At 44.4% G+C, this 24,917-nt stretch overlaps 1 protein-coding gene across 2 annotated transcripts in view; it reads right to left on the reverse strand.

Annotated features, from left to right (window-relative positions):
* The window catches only part of TRPC5 (transient receptor potential cation channel subfamily C member 5), a 104,721-nt gene that overhangs the window by 48,950 nt on the left and 30,854 nt on the right, over positions 1 to 24,917 (reverse strand). For both annotated transcript variants that reach the window (XM_058032918.1, XM_058032919.1), the window contains exon 3: positions 7,863 to 8,384. In XM_058032918.1, coding sequence (XP_057888901.1) covers positions 7,863 to 8,384 — 522 coding nt within the window. The remainder of the gene's footprint in view (positions 1 to 7,862; positions 8,385 to 24,917) is intronic.

A 24,917-nucleotide genomic window follows, 5' to 3' on the forward strand; every position in this document is an offset into this window, starting at 1 on the left:
GCCTGTGTCAGCAGGATTTGGGTGCATTAATTCTGCTCTGAGCCAAGGCAAAGTGCTCTTGGAGCAGAGACACCCAGCAGAACAGATTCCTCTGGGAACAAGAGCCCAACAGAACCAGGATGTTAAATACTTTAATAAATATAATAATAATGCTTTCCAGTATTTATTCCAGCAGACAGCTATAGCTGATAAATAAATTTATCATTTAAAGGGATGTATCCCAGCAAACCTCTCAGGATCCAGCTCTTTTACAAAGATGCAGGAGCTCTGGGCTGGCTTTCCAAAGGCAGAGTGCTGAAGTGACGAACAGGAGCAACACAGCCCACAAGGAGTTAATTCCAACACACACCTGGGTCCCAAGAGCTGAACAGGGGATATCAGACACAGAAGCACTGGAAAAACACTAAAAAGTGTTTAGAGACAAATCTACCAGCGTTTCCTGAGTGCTCTTTGAGGCAGCACTTCAGGAGTTACAGATTTTGGCAGTGAATATACTGGGAGCTCTAAGGGGCTAGAGCAGAAGTGGGGAAGGTGTTGACTTTTAAGTAAAAGGCTGGGCACATTCTCTAGTGAATTACTAACATTTACATTAAATGAGTGATAACTAAAGCAAACATGAAAATTTTAAAAGCCATTTACTAGTATTTTAAAATACAAACTTACTTTACCCGATTAGTGTTAATAAAAAGTCCCAAAATTAGTTTTCCTTTGCTTCCTTTCTGTCCTGAGACACGTTTACACTGAAACTGTGTAATTTTGGATTCCTTTTCCTTTCTGCCTTACCTTCTCCTGAATGAGTAAATGTATTCCAATATCCACAAAAGAGCAGAGTAGCAGACTACAAACACTTCTCACCTCCCTGGGAACTCCCAAAGGCTGCCCCTGCTCCTGGTTGTACCACCCTGGCAGAAAATACACTTTGCTGAGGGAAGTTTGCTCAGCCAGGTGGGGTTTGGAGAGAATAAGAACAAAAACTGCAGTCACAGCTTTTAAATGTCAGTCTGCACAAGAGCTCAGTCTGGGGGGGGTGTCATGACAAACCCATCTATTCATCTCACTTCTCCTGGAGCCACCTGTGAGGTGGTGGCTGAGAACAGTCACCACTGAGATGGTGATGGACCTGATTTGTACATGAGGTGAGAGGAGTCAGTTCTCTTCTGAAAGGAGCTTCATAACTCACTTCTCTAAGCCACAGGAGTGAAGCTGAAATTCTCAGAAATCAGGTAAATAACAATGATCACTTCTTAGTCCAAATGAGAGTATCCATGCCCACAGTTTTTCCCCAGAGTTTATTACTTCAGAGTGTCATTCAAAGTATGAAATAACATGATTTACTCTTCTCCACTGACATAAAGCTGACTTTAAACACACTTCAGCCCTTCAGATGTGGGCACACTGAACACTTGGCTGTTACCACACACCAGGCATCACTTGTCCTCTCCAGTTCCTGCTGTCTATAGAAAGCCCATCAATCATGTCCTGTACTTTGGCTTTGGCTTCACAAGCTTCTTCTCTGGCTGGCAAGGAGACTGATGGGAAACATGAAGTTTAGGGAACTGTCAAACTCACTAAATCACTCTTGAATGCTGTTAAAACAGTGGCGACCTCTTTAGCTTTCAACATATTTCCCATCTTTGTCCAGGAGATCATTAAGTAAGAGGAACAAGACACCAAAAATGACTTAAAGAATGATCCTGGCATTTTCTGCCCACTTCACATCACCATAATGCAATCCAAGTCCTTGTCCTTGACCTACATACCAGTCTTAGGGTGCTTTTTCAAATTGGTGCATGACAAGATTAGTCAGAGATGATTTTGCTGTCAAAAGACAGTGTTCTGCAGCTCTGTTCAGTGACAGCTGCAATATGTGGCTAACCTTCATCAAGCGAGAACGCTTTGGCGTTACGTGAACGATGTACCAAATAATGCTGCTCCCTCAATAAACACTCCAGCCCACTTTGTCAGACCACTGAACCATCAGCCCGCTGAATATTATTTCTTCTTCCAAGTTCAAAGAGGAGTTAAGATTTAAGAGTTAAGATTAAAGAGCCACTTGTCCTGATTTTTGTAACGCACCGATGCAGCCGTACAGGTTAAATTTCTGTGACGATTTCCCAAACTGCACAAAGAGATCTGGCAACTGCACAAGCCCGTAGAGGAGGGGCTCTGAGTCATGCACCACCAGTGATCAGCAGGGATGGCTCTTTTAAGGCTGCAAATATAGACAAATATCCCCTCCTGCCACCCCAAACTCTGCCTCTGAGGCTGATGATAACAGCTCAGTTAGTGCCACGTTCACACAGGATTTTCCAAGGTGGTCAAGTGCTGCTGGGATGGAGTTTGAGAGAAAACAGCTTCATTTAGCACAGGCCACTGCTCACACACCAGATGGGAACACTGCTGCAGACAACAGTGAACAAATGAAAGGATGGCTGTTGGAAAAGGGAAGGTCACATTTGGACACTCAGTGCTTTTGAAACCCCCAAACTTACGTTCAGGTTTGTGGCACAGGACAGACCACACCATCCTCACCATGGAACACACTACGGAATATCAGTGTTGCAGACCACCAGAAACCAAGAAAAGCTTCCACAGGGAGCAGCTCCACTTCCCTCACCTAGTCCTAATAAAGATCTTTTCACAACCTGATTTCCTTCTAGAAATCTGGAAGTAAAAGCCTCTTTATTACTCTTCTGAGCTGTGCAGGCTCAAGCAAGACTTTTCATTGTGCCTTTGAAGAGCACAATACAAATATTCAGCCCTCTATCATTATTCCTCCAGGCAGTATGGCAAGAAAACAGACAAACCCACAGGAGAATAACTGAGCTTTGCCTGCAAGCAAAGAAAGATCTGTGGCCATCCATCAAGATACCTGAATGGCTTTCAAATCGGGTAAACAAGGTGCAGGCGAGGAGCTTTGATTCTCACAGACCTCGCACTTCATTCCTCATGCATCTCTGATATTTTTATAAGCTCTTTTTATACACTAAGTGAAGTGCCCTCAGAAATTTCCCAGGTTTATGCATGCTCCCTGGAGAGGGATGCTGTGCTTCTGACTGCAGCCACACACTTGACAAGAGTCAAGACACAGCGGAAAAATATGCGGAATGGCAGGAGTGATTATTCATTCACTTCAGAACTGCATCTCAGGAGGTGCTTGTCTATGTAAATGTCCTGGGAAAAAAATAAAAAATGGAACTGAAGCTGTTGAAGCTTCATCCTGAGGAGAAAAACGGCAAAGAGCACTGTTTTTGAATTGGAAAAGCAAACAATTCTGCTTCTGTCCTTTCCTGCCATTGATTAGAGCACAGTGAGGAGATATGGGGGTTAAGGGGTTTTTGAGAAGGAATTTCTTTGTGCACTCCTTTGATCTAATTCTGTGGAAGTGCTAAGCAATAGAGTCATAGATAAAATAATGGGGTTTTTTTCTGAGTGCCTTGCATTGTGCAGGCACATAAACTAAACCTGCCCAGCTATTTGCCAGCACCAGAAAAACACATTAAAACCCCCACTACTGTGATGTTTCACTTCGTTTTGGAGATGGCATTGACCTGTGATGGAGAGCAGGAATAAGCTGAATGCGTATTGCTGCTCTTTTGGCTCAGCAGAATGTTAAATATGAGCAGAAATCTGCCCTTTTAGACCTGATTCACTGCTACACTGTGGATGTTTTACATTATTGGCAAAGGAAAAAAAAAAACTTAAAGGACATCAAAATTTTCTTTGCCTGCTGCCTCTGCTCTGATTCCCTAAATCAGACACATACCCTGAATACACAACTGTGCTTTACAGGACTGGCAAGATCCTAAGAGATGACTTTTCCCTATCTTTTCTTAGAAATGCAAACAAATTAACAAATGTAGAGCTAATTTGGTGCCAGGAGAGCACAGTGAAGACTGATCCTCAACAGCTGAGCTCTGCCTTTTCCTATTAGGCCCTCAGTACCCTTTCTCCTTCCAAAATTAGTCATGAATAAAAGAACTAGAAAAGGGATAATATGAAGACAAATGCCACACACTACAGAACATTTATGAAAAGCCTGCTGGTCTCTTAGACCTTAATTACTGCAATCCTTGGCAAATAATTTCTTTAACATTGGACTGAGAGAACTGATGTGTCTGTACTGGGTCTAACTCATTGTGTTCCACAGTGTTTTGTGCTGTCCTCATTTTTTCCCCAGATTTTGGGACTGCCATGCAATCAGATATCACAACTATTAAGTCCTTCCCATCTCCTACAGAAATTATCACAGTGAGTTGAAACTGAGTACACAGCCATTCTACACTTCACATGAGAAGGGAGAGGGAGCTTGAGAACATTGCACAGCATGTTTTTACCATTTAGTGCCATAAAATATACTACAAAGCTACCTTAGGGCACATTTTAATCTTTCCTGTGTAATTGATTTTTTTTTTCTCCCCCCGTTCTGTGTAAGCAGTAATTTACCTTCTAGGATTTACAGGCTTATTAAAAACAAACAGGAAAAGCAACAAATTTATTATAACTCCATTGTTTTGGCCCTCCTCCAAAGAAGAATGGTCTTCTTCCTCATGAGCAACACGTTTCTCAGTTTACAAAATATTTAGCACATGTCATGTTTGGGAGAAATCAAAATTTCTAAATTCCAAGGGGATTTTTGGGAAAAAACCCCAACAAAACAAAATGGGAGATTTTTCTTGCCTTTGTAAAGACAAACCCCATGATCTCTTCACCCATCTCCCCTTGAGAGCTTCTCTGAGAAGAACCTTGAAGTTGACCTTATCTGCCTGATTAAGCTGAAATGGAATAATTTCTTATTTTGGGGAGAAATTTTCAGGTTCAGCTCCATTTCACTCAAAAAGAAAAAAATCTGCAGGAAATTTGTCTGAAATCAATATGAAATTACACATTCTTTGTGCAGAATATAGACAACTAAAAACTGTAGTAACAATTGACACTCCAGAAAATGGCACAAACTCCATGGTGGATTCTTCTCTTAGGCTACCAGAGATTTGACTTTATTCTTTGTCAATTTTCAGGTGTAAAAACCCTCTCCATCCAATCCAATCCCATTTAACGTTAAGACATAAAAAGCTTCAGCAGAACAAGATGATCTACTTTTAAAAGTCTGCTGTTTTTCTCTGCAGAACCTTCTTTCATAAAAACCAAACTCCCTTCTGTTTTCCTTCCTGTCCCCACAAAAATCCTCCCAGTCTGATACTCTTCAGTCAGGACTGAAAAACATTTCTCAGTGTCTCCCTGGCAAAGGTTCCTACTCATTTTTTCAGAAGCTGGCAAGGGTGTTTGTATCTTGCTTGATGTTTTGTGTTGTGCTAATTGCCACGATAAGATGGCCTAATTATTATGGTAAGAAAACCCCAGCCACCCTGCAGGATGCTTCAGGGTTTTGTGAATAACCAGGTGGGATGGAAGGGATCAGCAGCTGCTTCCCCAACCTCATTCATTTGCCCCTGCCCACCAGTATTCCACCTGAAAAGAACACTGACTTTAGCTGGCAACACAGAGCGTGTTTGCTATCATTTTTAGGCTGGAACTGTCATGAATATGTCACAAAACATGGAATTTGTCCATATGCTTGGAATTCAGTCAAATACGCCTTAAAAAAAAAAAAAAAAGATAAAAGCTGTCAAGAAAGCAGGCAACGATTAAAAAAATTAAAATTAAAAAAGCTCCAGCACTGTTCAGCACCACGTTTCAAACACAGTGAGCTGCTTCAGCAGCTCCTGAGTGTGAACACAAGACAAGAGCAGGCACAGACTGACACATGGATGTCACCAGTGACCCAGTGGGACCAGCAGGGACCTGCACACAGGAGCACTGGGGTGATCTGGAGCTTGTGCCTGCCAGGCCAGTGCACAACCAGAAGCAGAATCTCTGCTCCTTCTCAGTTCCAATGAACATTGACCTGATTACCTGGGCTGCCCTTCTCCAGAGTAACTCCTCACTGCTTGCCCATGTCCCTAGAGCACTCGTGGTGTTACCCAACCCTGTCACAGAGCAAAACCCAACCTGACATGACACCAGCGAGCTGACATTCCCCCAGAGCAGCCCAGCAAGAGCAGGGAGATGCCAAGTGATGGATTCCAGGAAGTTTGAGGCTTTGGCTCCAGCTTATTGCATGGAGGGGCTGGCACTGGGGGGCACAACATGAAAGGAAATCTGCATTTTTCACCTCTCAGCCCTTCACACCATGCTGGGTCAGTGTTGGATGAAAAGAGGAATGTGGCAACATTTTCTGCCACTCAGGTGACCCTCCAGACACAGAAGAATGTAATGCACATTGAAATTCAGTTGAATTCCTCCTTCAGATAACCTGGAACATCGCTGGCCAACAGCAATTTATCATCTCCTAAATTCTGTCTGGATTTGGAAAGAGAAAGGAAATCCAGAGCCAACTAATGAAACTGCTGTCAGCATTCTCCTGGGGTTTGTGGCCTTTATTGAATCAATTTATAAATCTGTGGATCTGAGGGCGTCTGAAAGGCTCTGTGCCCTTTAGCTGAAGTGTGGCTTCCCTCTCTGGAACTTGGGACAGGAGTTTGAATTTCTGGGAATTGCTGCTCAGCTCCTAAAACAGAGATGGGTCAAGAACTGAGGATCAAGAGGTGTCACAGGTGTGAATAAAGAGTTGCACCACATGAGTGTTTTCACAAGACTGCTGGTAATTTGGAGACCTGGGACTCTGGGAGGGCTCCCAGCCTCTCCTGCTCTCTTTAGCTGCTGTCACATCTCTGGCCCTTTAGAGTTGGTGCTGAATGGGTGCCTGGAAGTGCTTGGTGGCTGCAGGAAGTGAATTGTGTGCTGTATGATTTCCATGAGGGAGCCAGGCAGCCCCTTCAAGCTCTGGGCTCCTGTACAAAAGCAGCCACTGGGAAAAGCTTTCAGAGCGAGCAGACCTGGGAATGTCTGCAGACTGTTCTTTGCAGGGGCACAATGAGCTGGGATTCAAGCAGCTTTGAGACAGAAATTATTGGCGCTGTAGAAGCCACAGCCCACTGCAGCAAGCCCCAGTCCTGTTACCCTCAACTGCTGTCAGATTCACGCTGTCACCAAGGCACCCTGAGCCTCCTGGTTTGTGACCAATCCCTGTGCATATTAAAAAATCCCACCTGAGAGCCAGCACTGAACAAACCCACAGTGTAGGATTGATGGGGGGGTAGGATGGTCAGGACAGACAGAGACAGAGATCTCTACAGCCAGGTCAGGAACTTGTGGTTTATTGCATTTATTGCAAAGGGCCTGGGTGCAGGGCCCTGCTGGGAGCTGCCAGCCACAGCTCAGAGCAGCAAAGAGAGAAGAGAGGGGGAGAGAGAATGAGAGGGAAAGAGAGTAAAAGGGTAAGAGAGTAAAAAGAGTAAGAGAATAAATGAGGTAAGAGCTAAGAGCTAAGACCGCAAGGTTCACATTACAATACAACAAATCTTCTTCTGTGTTGAATATTCTGATTCTCACTAACCCATCTAGTACAATTTACAAATCCTATAGCATTTCTATACAGCCTATAAGAATCACTACATCACCATACTGTGTTACATTTTAAACCGTAAAACTCCTCTTTGGGCCCCTTCTGCCAAGCTGTAGGGTCTGCTCCGACCCTTGGGCCTGTCTGCAAGCAGAGGGTGTTGTTTGATCAAAAGGGGATTGCCTTCAGCTGGCTATACCATTGTTTTCCAGTTGTTCAGTAACTGAGGTATCTCAAAGCTTGCTTTCATTTCAATCTTGCTTATAGCTTCCATATTCTCAAAATCTTTTGCCAGACAACCATATTTATAAGGCTTTCCTGTTTCATCTTCCCCAACACACTGAGCAACTCAAGAAATTAATTCTTTCACCCAACACCTTCACATTTAGGTGACTCTTACCTCTTTCTGGTGGTACTTTATTGCTACCTTCAGCTTTGCCAAGTCGTGACACTTCTGGGGATCCAGCTCCTCGCTCTGATCGTCCCTGTGATTGAGAATGATCTCCAGCTCCCGGGAGCTCCGTGCCTGGTCCAAAAGGTCCTTAGCAAAACGCTTGCACTGCTGGGACAGCTCCTCATACTCAGCCTTGAACTCATTCTCCACCTTGCTCAGCTCCTTCAGCTCCCAGCCCAGGCGGAAGGCGGTCAGGATGGGATCCTCGCTCGATAAGGCAATCAACGAAGGGCTGGCTAAGGCTTTGTAGATGTTCAGCCTCGACCTGGAGTGCCTCAGGCTGTCCACCTCGGAGCTGGAGACACATTCCACGCAGTTGCACCGGATCTGGTGCGGCCGTGGGATGGTCACCCGCCTTTGCACGAGCAGTTTGATGATCTCGTAGTTGTTGGTGTGAGCCGCCAGCATGATGGGGGTGATGTCTGGGGTGAACTCTGAAAACTGGGTGTCCATCATCAGCGTTGGAACCTGCATGGAGGGATAAACCACCAGGGGAAAAGTCACACCTCAACGTGGAGCAGCAGGATTTAGATGTCCCTCATTCATACTTTGGGAGTGACATTATAACAAAATGGGTTTTATGGCACCCTCTGTGCTGTAAATGCTGCTGTAGGCAGGCTTAGCCATACACTGCTATTCTGGCAAAACCATTTTGCCCCAAATGCTGCAAATCTGCCTCCTGAGCACTCCTTCCCAGGCTGGTGTAAAAGTCAGTCCCATCCCCATCCAAATGTGAATCTGGTGTGAAGTGGGTATGGGCTCATACATTCATACATCAAACAGAAAAACAAAAAACAATAAAACAAACAAAAACAACAACAAAAAAAAAACAAAAATCAAATTTAAAAAAAAGCAAACAAAAAAAAAAACACACACAAAAAAAAGAAATAAAAACCAAAAAACAAACAAACAAACAAACAAGCAAAAATCAGGAAAAAAAAGGAGGACAAAAAAAAGGAAGAAAAACGGCCCAGGTAATTACACAAAAAGAAAGAAAAGTCTAGAAAAGACTGAACACAGAATAGATTTCCATAACTACTATTATTGCACTATATATCTGCGTCAGCAGGCCAAGAACCTGCTCAAAGCAGGTCCTGCACACACCAAACCCTGGTCTGCAGTTGGGCAGAACTCTTCCTCACTTTTGCCTACTGTTTTTATTTGAAAATATTTTTCAGTGTAAGGATACATTACTTAACTGCCCTCAGAATAGACTTTTTAGGTTTTTTTAGAACGAATTTGAAAAAAATTAAATGTAAAATTAATGAGCCATAGTCCACTACAAATAAGCCACTCCAGGGTGTGCATTTTCCAGCTACTGCTGCACTTCTCAAAGGATGAGCTTAATGCACACCCTGTTGTGTCTTATTACTATATGCAGAGTGTAAAATTAGCTGGGAATGCTGTTAGATGCAAGCACCCAGTGTGTTTCCATTTGCAGGCAGGCAGCTCTCTTTGCTGCGTGTTAATCAGTGCCCACCACTCCTGCCCTGGCACATCCTGCTGCTCCAGGGGGCACAGCTGGCCTGGGGGAACAGGGGGTCTGCTCCCTTGGCAAATATCAGAGATGTCTTGGAGAAACTGCTGCCAAAGGGTCCTAATGGCTGGAAATGCTCCTCAGCCTGCCTAAATCCAAGAGCAAAGCAGTGGTGGAGGAGTGTGAGGTAAGAAATCTGCAGGACACACCTAAGGCTGGTGGTGAGACCTCCAGGCTCGGAGTCTCAGTTTCCTGGGAGTTAAGAGCCTGTAGAGCACTAAAGAGCCAAAACTGATCAATAAATTCTTACATGTAGAAGTGTGACAGCTCACAACACGCTCCCAAACGTGCTCACCACACTGTCAGGTCAGTCACAAGAGGCCTGCAGGCATTTTGGGGCACAAAATCTGCTCCCCTGGCTGTGGCACATGAGGAGTTAAATCCCTGGCACCTTGCAGGCTTTGGAGAGGCTTTGCTGAGCAAGCTGGTGCCCACAGAGGCAGGAGGGAGGGAAAGCAGTCCTGAGGATTTGCTGTGGGTCATGGAGGGCTTGGTGGCCCTTAGCAAGGTTGGATAAATGTATTTTAAGATATCCAGTGACAAATGGCTGAAAGCAGCTCTCCGTGTAAGGTCTTGCTCTCTCTTCCTTTCCCTTTGCTTAGCTTGTTTAGGTAGTTTCTTAAATGTCAAGAGAAAGGTGTGGGGTTTTCTTTTTTTCTCTTTCTTAGAAGCTTTTTTTTTCTTCAAGACCTGATGCTTGACTATAACTGCATTTATCTTTCTCCCTGCCCTTTTTCAATCAGTGCCTGGCTGCTGTATTCAGAACCTGTGCCTCAAAGGAAGAACACTTTTCCTCCTCTATCACTTCTATTACTGTCAGGTTTAATCTTGTTTTTCTATATGGAAGTTATTGTACCCAGGGCTGCGAGAAGGATTTTCAGCTTTACACAGATGAGGAATTCATGTTGCTCAGAATATGAAATGGGCACTGGAGGAGAAGGCAGTGATGTTACAGGTGGGGATAGTGCTAATCCTGTCTGCTCCACAGGCTGTCTAAATATGGATCTGGAGCACTCAGAATGGTTTGGGATAGAATGAAGTAGTGATCTCCCATCCTTATTCTGGCTGGGATCACAAGCCCTCAGCCCCAAATCAGAGCAGTGCCTTGTGAGGACTGGAGCACTGGTAGGGAAGGTGTGTTCTTATCACAGACATCTTTTATGAAAAATCCTTTCTTTAGGATTTTTCCTCCTGAGAAGCTGGGAGGCCTCAGGAACAAAATGTAAACAATGGTTATCTGCTGCTGTGGAATGCAACAGGTGCATCTGGGATTGGCCCATGTTGGATGTTTGTAATTAATGGCCAATCACAGTCAGCTGGCTCAGACTCTCTGTCCGAGCCACAAGCCTTTGTTATCATTCCTTTCTATTCTACTCTTAGCCAGCCTTCTGATGAAACCTTTTCTTCTATTCTTTTAGTATAGTTTTAATGTAATATATATGATAAAATAATAAATCAGCCTTCTGAAACATGGAGTCAGATCCTCATCTCTTCCCTCATCCTCAGACCCCTGTGAACACCACCACATGTTCTCCTGGGCACCTCACAGAACTTTAACTTAAGGGATAAAGGGGGAAATGGTGGTGCAGGCACCCAGAGGCTCCAAGGAGCAGATCAGAGCAGGGTTCAGTCACTGGAGTTATTTCTGATCAGCAAAGCAAACCAGCACAACACAGAGCAGGGACAGTGTGACCAGGGGCGGCTGCAGCCTCTGTTCTGTGTCTGCCTGACCCAAGGGCCATGGATTGGCCCAAAATTGCCTGTCTTGTGATAAATATCCTTGTTGTCTTCTCACACAGTGTTTTTTGATAACCTGCATCACAAACCAGCTATTTTAAAGCTGTGGCTATGCAGAGCCTTTGCTAAAGGGCTGTGCTCTGTCACTGGAGAGGCAGCAGAGATCACAACAGCACTGATGTTCCTCCTGTGATGCTCTGCCCAGCTGAGTTCATGTTTAGATCACCTTCTCCTGTGCCTTGGGCTAACCTGCAGTGATGGAAGCAGAAGAGGAATAATTTATTCCACCCCAAGGGCTCTGCTGAGCTCTTCCAGGGTTATTTTCATTAAGTGACCTGAAAAACAAAATTCTTTTCCATTAACCTCCTCACCTGACACCAGCTGCTAACCCCAGTCCCTCAGAACCTTAATGCCACCACAGGAGCAAACACCTTGTCTGCATTTCATCTTGGTTCTTTTCATTTGAGAAATTAATGCTACTGTTGACAACAAGTGACTGAGTGCTTGTTCTCACCTACCTAGACTTAATCCTCATAAGGTCCTGCTTACCCCTGTACCACTGCTGCTCTGAAAGATGCTGCAGCAAGTGAAAAATCCCCTTTATTTGAAAAGGAGGGTGAAGAAACAAGCTTAATTCATTAAAGGAGAAGGATTAGCTCACATAAAAGTGCTGTTCAGTACAGCTAAGCTCTCCTCTGAATGGAAAAATAAGTTTTCCAGCAAAATAGTGCTGGAAAGAAGCTCTGGATAGAAAGAGAGCAGGAATCTCTGCTCTTAGAAAGGAGTACAGTGTAAGAGGAATTAAACTGCAGAAGGGAGGAAAAAAAGAAAGAAGCTGGCACAGAAGATCTGGTGGCCTTGTTGTGGGTCTTTTAGGAGTTTTACTTTGAATTTAATCTAGTTTGGTATCTGTCCCTGGAGCAGCTCCTCTGGTTTAGTGTTGTGTAAAAGCAACCCAGCCTCGAAGACTGCTCAGCAATGGGAACCACGCTGCAATAAAGGGGAAAACTGAGGAGATTTAGCTCAAAAACATTCACCCTCAGCCAAACTAACAGCAAATGGAAGTGTACCTTTTGCCTTTTATGGACAATAATATTTTGTCTGTAAATAACTCACAGTGCTTTTACCTGTAACATTTGCAATTGCCATGTTTTCAAGCCATCTGTATTTCATAAACCATCATCTCCCCTGGATCAATGCAATAAATTGTAAGTATAACCATGATAAACTGTAAATACATTAATCTGTAAATACATTAATCTGCATTATTTTCAGCTTGTGTAGCTTTTTGACTCAGCTGTGCTTTATAGAAGATTTTCTGATTGCCAACACGAACTTGGGGAAAGCTACAAATCTAATCCAGCTTTCTTGTAAGCTCCCTTTAGGCACTGGAAGCAACCTTGTGTGGGACCCTGGGAAGGTGGTACATGGCTGAATAAATGTCAGCATTTATTTCAGGTGATTCAGCAGTGTCTGGTATCAGAGTGATGCCAGAATTTATATTAATAGGGAGTTTGTGGTTTTTTTCTCTCAAGAGCAATTCATTGACTGAAATGATGTAATTTGGTTAATGAAATATAATGAACAATACAAAGTGCTACCTAAAAATGTCATGTAGTTTAAGGGCTTTTGTATTGGTTATTCACAATCTTGGTGAATATGGCACACACTGTAGATGCACTTATGGGCAAACTCTGCTGTTATTTTAGTGTTCCACTGTTTCCAGTACAGCTGTCCCAGAATATCCAGCTGAAAAAAAGGCTCTTCCTGGTCTAAAATCTCCTCAGTGACTTACAAATGTGCCTGTAAAGCCAAACAAAATCTCTGCTCCTCAGACTGATACTGCAGAACAGTGACAATTAGTACCTTTTACTGCCTTGCAGCAAGCCAAATGCTGATACAAGGTTACCAGATGGTGCACATTAACTCTAAAATAGGTATCTCTGAATTTAAAAAAAAGCATTCTGTAGAATCACAGAACTGCTAATAATTGTTAATTATTGTAATGCATGAAAGAATGTGAAAAAGTAGATCAGTGATATCTGTATAACCAAATAACCTTCACTACAACCAGTAAACAGGGGTAAAATACTGATAGACCTGCTCTAGATCCTTCCAGTTTCAATCTGGCTTCTTATCCATGTGTTTAGAAATGGAGGTGGGCCCAGGGGATTCGTTCTCAGGGCTGAACTGAACCCAGGGCACTTGGCAGGGGCAGAGCTGCACCAGAGCCTGTGCTCAGCCATGTGTGCATGAATAAAGCACAGCCACAGAGACTGTCAAAAGATGTCACCAATCGTGCCTGATGCCACATAATAACTTCTGCTGGGGATTAAAAAAAAAGAGAGGGACTCGGAGAGGAGCCTTCAGGAGGAAAGGACTTTGCAAATATGCATTTTAATGGCTGTGGCAAGTTCCTGCAGCCAGAGCCCCCTCTGTGTGTGTGTGTGTCTGTCTGTGTGAGTGTGTGAATCCACAAAATCAGAGGGTTTGGGAAAGTTGCAAAAGGCAGGCCTCAGAGACAGCAGAACTGTGATTAGAGCTAAGCAGTGGCCATAAAATAAGGCAGTAGAAAAATTATGTAAAAAGTAGAAAAGGACAAACAGAACAATGGATTGTGTATTAACACTTGTCTAGAATAGCTCCTTAGGCTGCAGAAAAGTTTATCTAGTGAGATATTAGGAAGTTCTAAGTTTAATAATGGAGCTCTGTGCATTGTGTTTTAAGGCTTACAAGCAGATATTGTATTTGAAATAAGCAAGCATTGCTTTAACAGAAGGTACCTGTGCTTATAATGGTTGGATGGAACTACTGTCAATGTGCTTTTGCTTTGTGTGATTGGTCAAAAAACTTTTATAAAGTGAGCTGTAACATTAAGTTCTTTGTCTGCTGCCTGGGATGTGAGCTGCTGGCATCTTCCCATTGTCATAACCATGGAATGAGACTGATGCTGGAAAATAAAACAGCTCAAGGCATGTTTCCAGTAGTCCTGGTCCCATTGGTGATTCATACAGAGACCCAGGCTGGTGATACGTGTGTGTGTGTGTGTGTGTGTGTGTTTGTGTCTGTATCTGTGTATCTCTGTGTCTCTGTGTGTTGTGTGTCTCTCTCTCTGTGTCTCTCTCTGTGTCTCTCTCCTGAGCCCTCTCCTTTCCCTGTGTGTGCAGGAGATGAGATGAGGCACTTGATGATGATGAAGGAATGCAGAGTGCAGTCACTGTGGCTGACTCTGCGAGTCACAGGGGGACACTGACAGGAGTTACCTCATGTTTGAACCTCTTTTGCTGAGCTGGAGTGCAACTGAGCTCACTTTGCCCTGAATTCCTGTGCCTTGATGCACTTCAGAGCCACTGGGAAGAGCAGAACCACTTCAGAGCAGGGAGATGGGCTGGGAGTGCCTACAGGAGCTTTGCCACAAGGAGCTGCAGCCTCTCCTGGCTTCTCCTCAGTGCAGGAATGTTTTACAAGCCTGCTGCAGTCCTAATTTATCACATATTTTATCCTGATTTATCACATATTAAGCGATGTTATCTCCAGGGAACCGTGGCTCCATCACACCCCTGCATGGTCTGGGGCTCACTGAGTGGGGACTCCTCCAGGCAGAACAAACACAGCACAAAAGTCCAGGACTGTGACAAATCCAGGCAAAAATGAAGCTGCTGAAGTGGCCCAAGTGACATGGGGACCTGGCTCACAGGGTGCATTGGGTCTACCAAAAATGCAATATTCTGGGTCTTCCCAAAATGCAGAGATTCCCTGGCTGCTTGCTGGAGCTTTTCCTGAGACTGTGACACCAACACAGGTGTAAGTCCAGAATTACTGACATGGCAGTGAACTGAATTATCTCCTCAAGACTAGACAGGCAGACTAGCTGGCTTATTCCTGATCATTGGTACTTTTCCCCCTCATTTGGAAACACGAAATGCTGTTTGTTTGGGTTTTTCCACCTTTCTTCATTACCATTTTAAGAGTTACTCTGATAGGAGCAGCTGTTCTGAGTAAAAGTTATTAGGGTTTATTCTTTATTTTTAATGTTGTTTTTAAGCTTTGAAACTAATTTTATTAAAAAACTTGCCTAATTCAGTCCTATAAATTTCTTAACTACTCTAAGGACCTTGCAATATTGCTGCATCTGAGATATTTTTTCACTTTATGGACAAGCTTTCCCCTGACCCCAAACACAACTGAAACAAAGACAGCCCACGGTTATCTGGAAATTTGCAGGCTCTGTCTTCAAGGTAATCTTTATTTTATTATAGTTACTATTTTTCTAATATTTTTCAGGCTTTATTCTAGGAGGGAGAGCTGTCCAGTTTTTTGACTCATTTTTCATTTTTCTTGGTCTCTGTATTATCTATTCTTAGTGGTAACAAGGACAAGATGTGCTAATATAGGTTAATAATCATGCTATCTACAGCCTTTTATATCATCTTTGTACATAAAACATCCCCTCTTCCTGTAATCCATCACCTTGCGTGGATGAGAGATGTTTCATTAAGTTTAGGTGAGGTAATAAGTTGCTGACAGGGCTTGAAGAGGGAGGGCTTTTTCCTTGGGTTGCATTCATATTCAATCACATTCCTTTAGAAAAAAATTTAGATCAGATTGGATCATGAGACAGCGTCAGGGAAGGAGTGAGTTACTGCCCCTGGCGCCAGCCCAGCGCTGCCTGATGCTGCACAAAACACAAATCCTGGTGCTCACAGACCAGGAGCTTCATTATTCCCCATTCTGACTACCAAGCTGTGCTTTTGGTGATGCCTCAGGTTTTAGCTTTTATATTTTTCACATTCTGTGCTGCTTTGGTGTGTAGATCTGGGCTTAATATGAGGGGATGGTGAGCGTAGGGAGACAAAACAATTCCTGCTCCAGCTGGGGACCAAGGACAAATGATCCAAATCTCAGCCCAAGAGCACAAACACCGTGGGCTGAGAGAAGAAAACAAGAAGCGTGGGACTGCCTGGGCTAAAGCTGGAATGGGACAATGAACTGCAAGATGCAAATAGAGCTCACTGATCCAAGGGAGAGACCCCGTGCCTGGTTGAGAATGTTGGGACCATTTTGGTTCATCTTGGGTGCAGCCCTGGCTGGGCTCTTGTGCTGCCCAAGGTGGATCCCTTGAAGCCTTTTAATAAATCCCTGCTTTATTCTTTAGCTCTGTCCAGCCTCTGTTTTAGGTCAGCCCTCACAAGGCATCATTGGCACTGTTGTTTTACCAACCAATGCTGTGGCTTCTGAAAAGACCCCAGAGTTTGGAACAAGCAAAGAAATGACAACCTAGACAGGTGACAGGGGCTTGCACAAGAGAGAAAAAAGATCTGAGTGGTTGAGATCTTCCTTTATTCCCACTCTGTCAGTGACTCCCTCTGATATCCCCAGTGCTGGGAAATAAAAGCCTCCAGGTAATGCTGTGCCCCTGCTGCTGCAGAGCCTGGCACTGCCTCATCCTCTGCTGCCTGAGGAGCACTTGGAGCACACCAGCCCTCCCTCACTGCCATGAACTAAACACCAACAATTCACATGGCCCTGAGCCTCTCAGCAGTTTTCCAGCATCCTCCCAAGGCAATGACAGAGCAAAGACCTTGGATCGCAGTGTTCCCTCCCTGCAGCAACTCAGACAAGAAATACTGCTCCCAGTCAATGCCTCTTTGATATTCCACCACCACTGCCACCAAAGTGCTGCCCCACCAGGCTGTATTTTGCCATGGGACAGCAAAATACTGCTCCTACAGGGATAAACAAGCCATAAATGTGATTTTGCCAGGCCAGCACAGCTCTATTCGACAGCGAGGTGAGGCTGAGGGACTCCTGCTAAGCTGCCCTGCAGTTCTTCACAGATCTTTATAGATCCCAGAGCTTTGTTTTGCAGGAGCCTGTAATTTGTGACATTCACTCTTCCCACTGAGAGAAGCTTCCCTTGGAAAAAATGCTTTGTAACTATTGCACCAGGAAGAGTCTCCCACAAATCTGTACCAGGGAATCTAAACAGCCATGTCAAACCTCTGGGTTTGGGGTTTCAGACAGAGCAGAGGCAAATATGTTTTGGGTGATGTCAGGGGATGCTGTAATTGGGGCTTAGGAGCAAAGGGAGATGGGTACCTAGGCACATCTATGGATGATGGGTAGATAACATGGATTTTTTAAACTAAGCTCCTTAATCAGCACATCTACAGAGAGCCCTGAAGTTCACTTGTGTAGCAGCACAAACAGGACTTTTTTGCCCTATAACAGTTCATCCACCCAGTTGAATCCTGAGAACCCATCACACCTGACTGAAAATTCTATGTACAGTGTGCCCAGAGCAGGCAAGTGCTCAGAATCCTCCCACAGATCAGTAAGGACAATTCTCTGGGAAGCATCTTGGATAATCCCTGACTTCTCATCTGTCTGTGTGTTCAATTACAAAGCATGGCAGGTTTGTGCATGCTGTGATGCAGTTCTTAGCTTGACTCCCACCAGCACTCTAGAAAATAATAACAGAGTTTATGGTGACCCAGGAGAAGAAGCCAGTGCCTTATTGCCACTGTTAGAAACCTGGTATCTGCAACTGCCTTCATCTCCTGAGTCCAGGAGATGTTTCACCCAGTTCTTTTTCCCTTATATTTAAGATTATCTGGGGACTGAGGCAATGGGGAGGGAGGAAAGAATTTCCCAGTTAAATGTAATCATTAGCTGAAGTGATCTTTGATTCCTCTGTTGTTTAGTTTAATTAGATGGAATTCATTTTGAAGGCAGCCACCAGTGTCAAAGGCATGTTAACTATAACTGTGAATTATTACTGCATCAATAAAAATAATGAAAAGCTTGGGTGCTAATGGAGCCATTAGGCTTTGAAGCTGCTTCTCTGTTTTCAGACATGATCCTTCTTCCTTATTGTTCCTTTCAAATATTCCCACACTGAGAACTTGTGGCCGTGTTTTTCTTCACTGGTTCTACTCTTCAGAACCTCCTCTTGCTCAGGAGTGTTTCTGCCCTTCCTTTTCACTTTGGACCCTCCTGTTAACGTGGAAATGACTGGTTTGAGTCACACCCATCAGCCTGTTCCCCTCTGTGTTCCAGAGCTCCTCAGCCACCATTCAGAACTGCCACAGAATTCCTTCATACAGATGCCTGCTCCTAAACCTCTCCTCTTTCCAACTGCCTGCATAATCTAGATTTTATACTGTGAGATTTTGGAGAACTGAACTGTTTCTTTTGACTTAAATGGTCCCATCAGTGGTAGCACAGGGCTGGCAATGAGCTTGTACCAGCAAGTCCAAATTCAAGGCCTGTCAGAGGTGAGGGCTAAACTTTAAACTGGTTTCTGCACACAGGACAAAAAACCCTGTGTGAGTAAGGAAATTAGGCTAAATCACATTGTCTCAAGAAAGTTATTAGATTTGGGCAAGAATATAATGGTTTAATGCAACCTTTATTTTCTGTTTCACAAAAGGGTGTCTCTAGGCTGTTCATCTGTGGGATCTGAACAAAGATTAAGGTGGATTTTCACTCATCAGCTTGCTTAAGAGAGGATTTTTGAGGTCAAGTTTTAGGATCACTAACACTATCTAGTGCAGCAATCTTCTACCAATTTTCACTCATCAGCTCACCTAAAAGGGGATTTTTGAGGTCAAATTTTAGGTTCACTAACACTATCCAGTGCAGCAATGTTCTACCAATCTGATGATTAGCAACTAAGACTGAAAAGTTGCCTTTTATTCTCTATACATTCCTCTTCACAGCCATACTCTTCCAGAGGCTGTACCTGCAAACTCCTTCTTTTGGAACACATATGGATGGCACTGACTCAGAAGGACCAAACAGATCAGAACAAACCAAATCACAGCCATAAACCCTAAGATCCCTTTTCTCTTTTTATTCTCATTATTGAGGAATTGCATTTGTAGTCCCATCTGTGAACCAGCTTAATTTGGAGCCATCTGCCACGAGAGCAAATTGCTAAGTTTGCCAGCCAGCAGAGAGAGATGCTGGTACCCTCCTTATGCAAACAGCTGATGTCAGCTCTGATTGCTGTGAAGGAAACAGCCACCGTGGAGGTGCTCACGGACCTGGAGCCATTCAGATGACTGATTACAGCTCCTTAAAGGAGGGAGGAGGGCTCAGCAGGCAGCAGAGTCTGTGTCTGGAGTGCTGCAAGCACAGCCCTGGCAGGAGGGCAGAGAGGCAGGTGAGACCTGAGCGCTCTGACGCACCTCCTGCCACCACCCCACACACACAGCTCACACCAATGGGCCCCTGAACGCCTCATCTGGAAAATTTGTACTGATTTCAACAGGTTTCCAAGTGTCAGGAAATACAGCTATTACTGGTAAATTGAGGGTGAATCAAATGCAGGGGGAAATGGGAGTTTTCAGACATGAATTTCCTGCTCTTTGCTGGCGAAGGTTAGGTGCAGCCTCCAGCTTGGCTGAAAGCAGAACTCACTGTATTGATGTTTGTATAGCAAAAATAACCATCTGATAGCACTTTTAGGGGGAAAATAAACAGCAAAACTCAAAAAGATTAGATAGGTTGAGAGACAGAAGATTTTACAGGGAAGGAGAATTCATTCAACAGGCTTCATATATACATTCCCTTGCTTGTACAGTAGTTCTGAATTAAGAAACAACCCAATAATTTAAAGTTCCCTGTTAATTTCAACCCCATAGGATGCCAGCCAGATCTCTGGTTTTGCTGTGTGCCTACTGCCTTGTTTTGCCATTGCATTTACTGGACCTGTCCCATGCACAGACAACTTTGCATTTCAACATTTCCCCCCCACCAAAGAGAAAAGCCTCTCCCAAAATCAATACTGCATTTGCAGCTGCTCAGTTTTGCTATTTCAAACCTATCCCTGCACTTTCTGTTGGTTATTCAGTGGTTTGTTGTCTTATTTAAATAACATGACACTCATCACTCAGGATGGATTGCCATGCCAAGTACACCTATATTCCTCCTCTGCCCCCATGCAATACAACATCAGCCTCTGCACTGCCCAGAAAATCAAACAATAACTACCACAGCACCAGACTAGGCTCACTTTTATTTCCTGAAAAATGCATGTTTGCTGACTACAAACCTCTGCAGGAAAAACAACACTTGCACACCCTCCAGGTTCCTGGAATATTAGTTTGTTTTGTTGTTCCTCTTAATATTCATGAATAGGTTGCTTGGTTTCCAAGTGCCTGCCATGAGTTTGGGAAAAAACAAGCTATGCCATGGTTTAAGGGACCAGCTGTGTGATGGGTCAAAGAGATCTATGGTTTATAAAAAGGAGTAATTGGAGTAAATTATGTAACCCTTGGAAGTTAACCTGTAAAAATCACAAAATTAGGAAAGCTCTTTGGTTACTGAAGAGGAGGATGGGTCATTCAAGCCTCGGTTTTACTCTCTGATCTGCTGAAGCAGATCAGAAGATGTCTATGCTCTTCCCATGGCTGCACCATGATCACTTTCTCACTGACCCCAAAATCTCCCACAGCAAACAGCATCTTCCAAGACAGCTCTAAGTTTATTAGCATTATCCTGCCTGTAAGTGGTGAAGCCTCCTCCCCAGCTCCACCGGCAGAGTCACAGCTCAGTACCCAAAACCACAGTTCTAAGTTCACAGAATTCACAAAATTCACAGAATTCACAGAATCACATGGTTGGAAGAGACCTTCAAGATCATCGAGTCCACCCCAGCCCCAACACCTCAGCTAAGCCCTGGCACCCAGTGCCACATCCAGGCCTTGCTAAACACACCCAGGGATGGGGACTGCACCACCTTCCTGAGCAGCCATTCCGGAACTTTATCACCCTTTATGTAAAAAACCTTTTCCTGATATCCAGCCTGTACTTCCCTTGGCACAGCTCGAGGCTGTGTGCTCTGGTTGTGTCAGTTCCTGCAGACAGAGCCCAGCCCCAGCTGAGCACAGGCACCTTTCAGGAGCTGTGCAGAGCCATGGGGGCACCCCTGAGTCTCCTTTTCTGCAGGCTGAGCACCCCCAGCTCCCTCAGGGGCTCCTCTCAGGGTTTGTGTTCCAGCCCCTCTCTCTGGATGTGCTCAGTGTCCCAAGGTCCTTCCCAAGCTGAGGGGCCAGAGCTGGGCACAGCACTCGGGGTGTGCCCTCACAGTGCCAGGGACAGGGGCACGATGCTCTCCCTGTTCCTGCTGCCCACACCATTCCTTGTTGTCTGGACTGGGCAGCACGGATTGGATAAGAAACACTAAGATCTTAAAATAGCCCACAAAGCTCGGTTGGAGATAACCCTAAAAAGAAGCCCATCTGCTGGAGCACATCGCTGCTGATCTCTGCTGTGCTCTGCAGCATCCTCTGGAGCGAGGTGGCTCTCCCCATGTAAACAGAGCAATTTGCTCCTGCGCCGAGCCCCGGGTTGTTATAGTTACTGCCTGTGACTTACCCCTGCCATTGTCACCGCATTCCCAGTAAATGCCGCTTAAACAGCAGGCTAGCAAAGGTTTGCAGAATAATGACTCAGAAAAATTCACTTAATGACAGGATCCCAGCCCCTGAGCCGCCCAACCCCTTCATCCATCCCCACCCTGGGCCTTACAGCATCAACGAGACCCTGATTCTCTTACATAAGGCGCACAGCAAAGGTGTGCTCGAAAGGTTTTCCACTTCTGCTCCCTGAAAAGGTCATCCTACAGGTGGAAAAGCAGAGCTCTTTCCCTCGGGCAGCTCTCAGAGCCGGGAATGGAGCTCTCCTCTTGGAGGCTCTGTGGCTGCTGAGTGAACCTGCCTTGGCTGAGCTTCCCACCTTGTTCTGGTCCCTTTTCCAAACCACACCCAGCCACTGCCACTCCACGAGAGGCTGGAACGAGGCAGCTCTAAGAGCTGCTGTCAGGACTGTGGCACGCTGATAAGGCTGAAGATACACACCCATGAAATGGATTATGCTGGATGATGCTGCTCAGCTGCTTTGGAGATGCAAAGACAACAATTAACAGGGCTGACGTGAACAGACGCAAATAGGAACAGCTCTCCATGCCCAGAGAGACACCAGGCTCGGGGAGAGAGGCAAGAAACCAGGAAAAGGGAGCCAGCAGGTTCTCCCAGAGCCCAGGCTCAGGTGAATGAACATTCAATAATACAGAGCATTCAGAGGATGCTGCCCCTGCACCTCTGCCCAGAATGCAGCAGAGACAGCCAGACCCTGATGGCACACACGAGCCCAAAAGCTGTCCCCACACAGGCTTGTGCAGGCAAACTGAACCCTCTGTACATTTAATTAATCGATTATACTAAATCTAATATGTAAGAAGTGCAGTGATAGCATCTTACAAATTTCACAGCCAGACAGAAACCTTCCTATGAGGTGCGATTCTTTGGTTACTACAGGAACAAAAGAGCAGCGTTTCTACATGTTTTAGAACACCTAAGTAGCTGATGAGGACAAAGCTGTGCTAATCTGCTTTATCAGGTGCTTTTTGTGAAAGCAATTAGGTGTGGGGCTCCCAAAGGACCTTCTGAGAAAGGGTCCAGCAATGACAATTAATGAATTTATATTGATACTGCTGCGGAATTAGCATCAGGAGCTCGTGCTCAGAAACCCCTCCCGGAACAGCTTTGGGATTTGACAAAACAACCAATTTTGGCCTTTAACAAAATAACCAACTTTGGCCTTTGACAAAATAATCAACTTTGACCCAGCTTGTCCTATCACCACACACAAAATAAATGTTCATCCCCATCACTGCATGAGCAGTCAGTGAAAGAGCTGCAAGGGCAGCCCAGTCCTGCAGCCCTCTACCAGCAAACTCTTCCTGCAGTCCCCAGAAGAGCCTGAACCCCAGCCAGGGAAGTTAATCCGAGTTTGTTCACAGAATCTTGCACCAAGCCAGTGCTAGTTTAAAATACACTGACGAAATCTGCTCTTGTAACAAACCTTGTAAATAAAGCTGAAACTGGCACCGCATCTTCTCTCCCCCACACATGCTCTCCTCCAAGTTGTAAACCCTGCAGCAGATACAATTCGAGCTACAGAAGGAGAGGTGGCACGGAGATAACAAAAATGGAACAGGCCTACTATGAAATGGATCGCTGAACTGGAGACACCGGGGCTGCATTTCAGCTGTAATATATCAACCTCATTTCACGGACCTCTGTCTCTGCCCAGTTAAGCCAGCAGGGATGGGGATTTGAGTGGACACAAGTTTTGGTATTCAAGGGATGTTACAGAAATCCACATGAATCCCATCACTTGAATCCCATCACTTGCTTTCCATGGCATTTCAGGAGAAACTTGTCATTAGCTTGCTATAATCAGTGGCAATTCCTTGTGTTGCTGAAAAGAACTTTTCTGTTCTGCTTTCTGTCCTGCTGAGCTGCAGGATGCTCAAATTTCTAGAAGACCAAGGTAAAAATGGCTCATTCTTAATGGATGGTCTGTATTTTGCTACTTACATTTTGTCAGACTAAAACTCAGTACTAACACTTGCATTTTTAGGTCAGATAGAGGAGTCTCGTTATCTCTCTGGTTTTCAAACCACACATTAGAATCACATTGCTACAAGCATGCACAATGCTGCAATTTCTAAATAATAAAGCTGAGCACTCTTGAATTCTGTCAGGGTTGATCCCTATTGTTTGCTTGGCTACATGAAATTACTATTGAAAAACAGTGTGCCAAGGGGCCTATCCACTGAAAACGTTTTCTTCCGTGATTGATTGGTATTAATCCTTCACACACAGAGGGATGTGTTCCCTTCAAAAGAGGCTTGATATATAAGGATTATCCAAGTTTTGGATGTTCCTTTCTAAGCAGTGAATATGCAAAAATTACTAGTGGTCAGCAATGTACATAAATTATTCTAGTTATTGGCAGTAGTGCTTACAAATGAAAAGAAGAAAATCGGAAAAAAAAAAAGTTGGTGACAATAGTTGACACTTGAAGTGACAGGATTCAAATTTGGTGGTTTTTCCTACGAGATCCTTATGTAACTCAGAGGTGGCTTTGCAGCCCAGGATCCTTCCTACAAGTCACTGCTGTAAGTTATGTCCTGACTCAGCATTTCTGCCCTGGAGCTCTCTGGAGAGGGAGACCAAGATGATCCATCTGCACTACAGCAAAGGACTGAAACCCAGCAGACTGTTTGCTTGCTTGCAGCTGTAAATAAGCTTGTGTGCTTTCAGGATTTACTTATGAAAAGCAATTCCACTTAATATCAGCACAACAGCGTGGCAATAGTTCATATTTACAGATTGTAATATAATTTCAGAGAGCCACAAATTCCTTTAGAAAGTGCTCATCTATAAATCAATCTATAAATCAGTGTGTCCACAAACACTGTGGGGCTGGAAAGAACACTGAGTGAGAGAGAAAAAAATGAGTGTTTAAATCAGGCAGAAAATGTTTGCTCAGGCTGGAGATTACCATCCAAACAGGACTGCCCAGGTGTGGCATTCACATTCTCTGAAAAATCCCTTTGCTCAGGGTTTTTCTCCTGGGAAGCTGAGAAGCCTCAGAGAAAAGGAAAACAATTCTTATCTCATTTGCTTCTCCTGTGTTGTGCTCACGTGGAATGTGTTTGGAGATTGTTTACCCACAGGTGATTGTTTCATTGGATTCTGGTGGGAGTTGTTTTCACTCTTTGGCCAATCAGGATCACACTGTGTCAGGACTCTGGAAAGAGTCACGGGTTTTCATTATTATCTTTTTAGCATTCTGTAAGTATCCTTTCTGTATTCATTTGTATAGTATAGTATTCTTTAATATAATATAGTATCATGAAGTAATAAATT

This window comes from Melospiza georgiana, chromosome 12, assembly GCF_028018845.1.
Source record: "Melospiza georgiana isolate bMelGeo1 chromosome 12, bMelGeo1.pri, whole genome shotgun sequence".
In the NCBI taxonomy this organism is placed as follows: domain Eukaryota; kingdom Metazoa; phylum Chordata; class Aves; order Passeriformes; family Passerellidae; genus Melospiza; species Melospiza georgiana.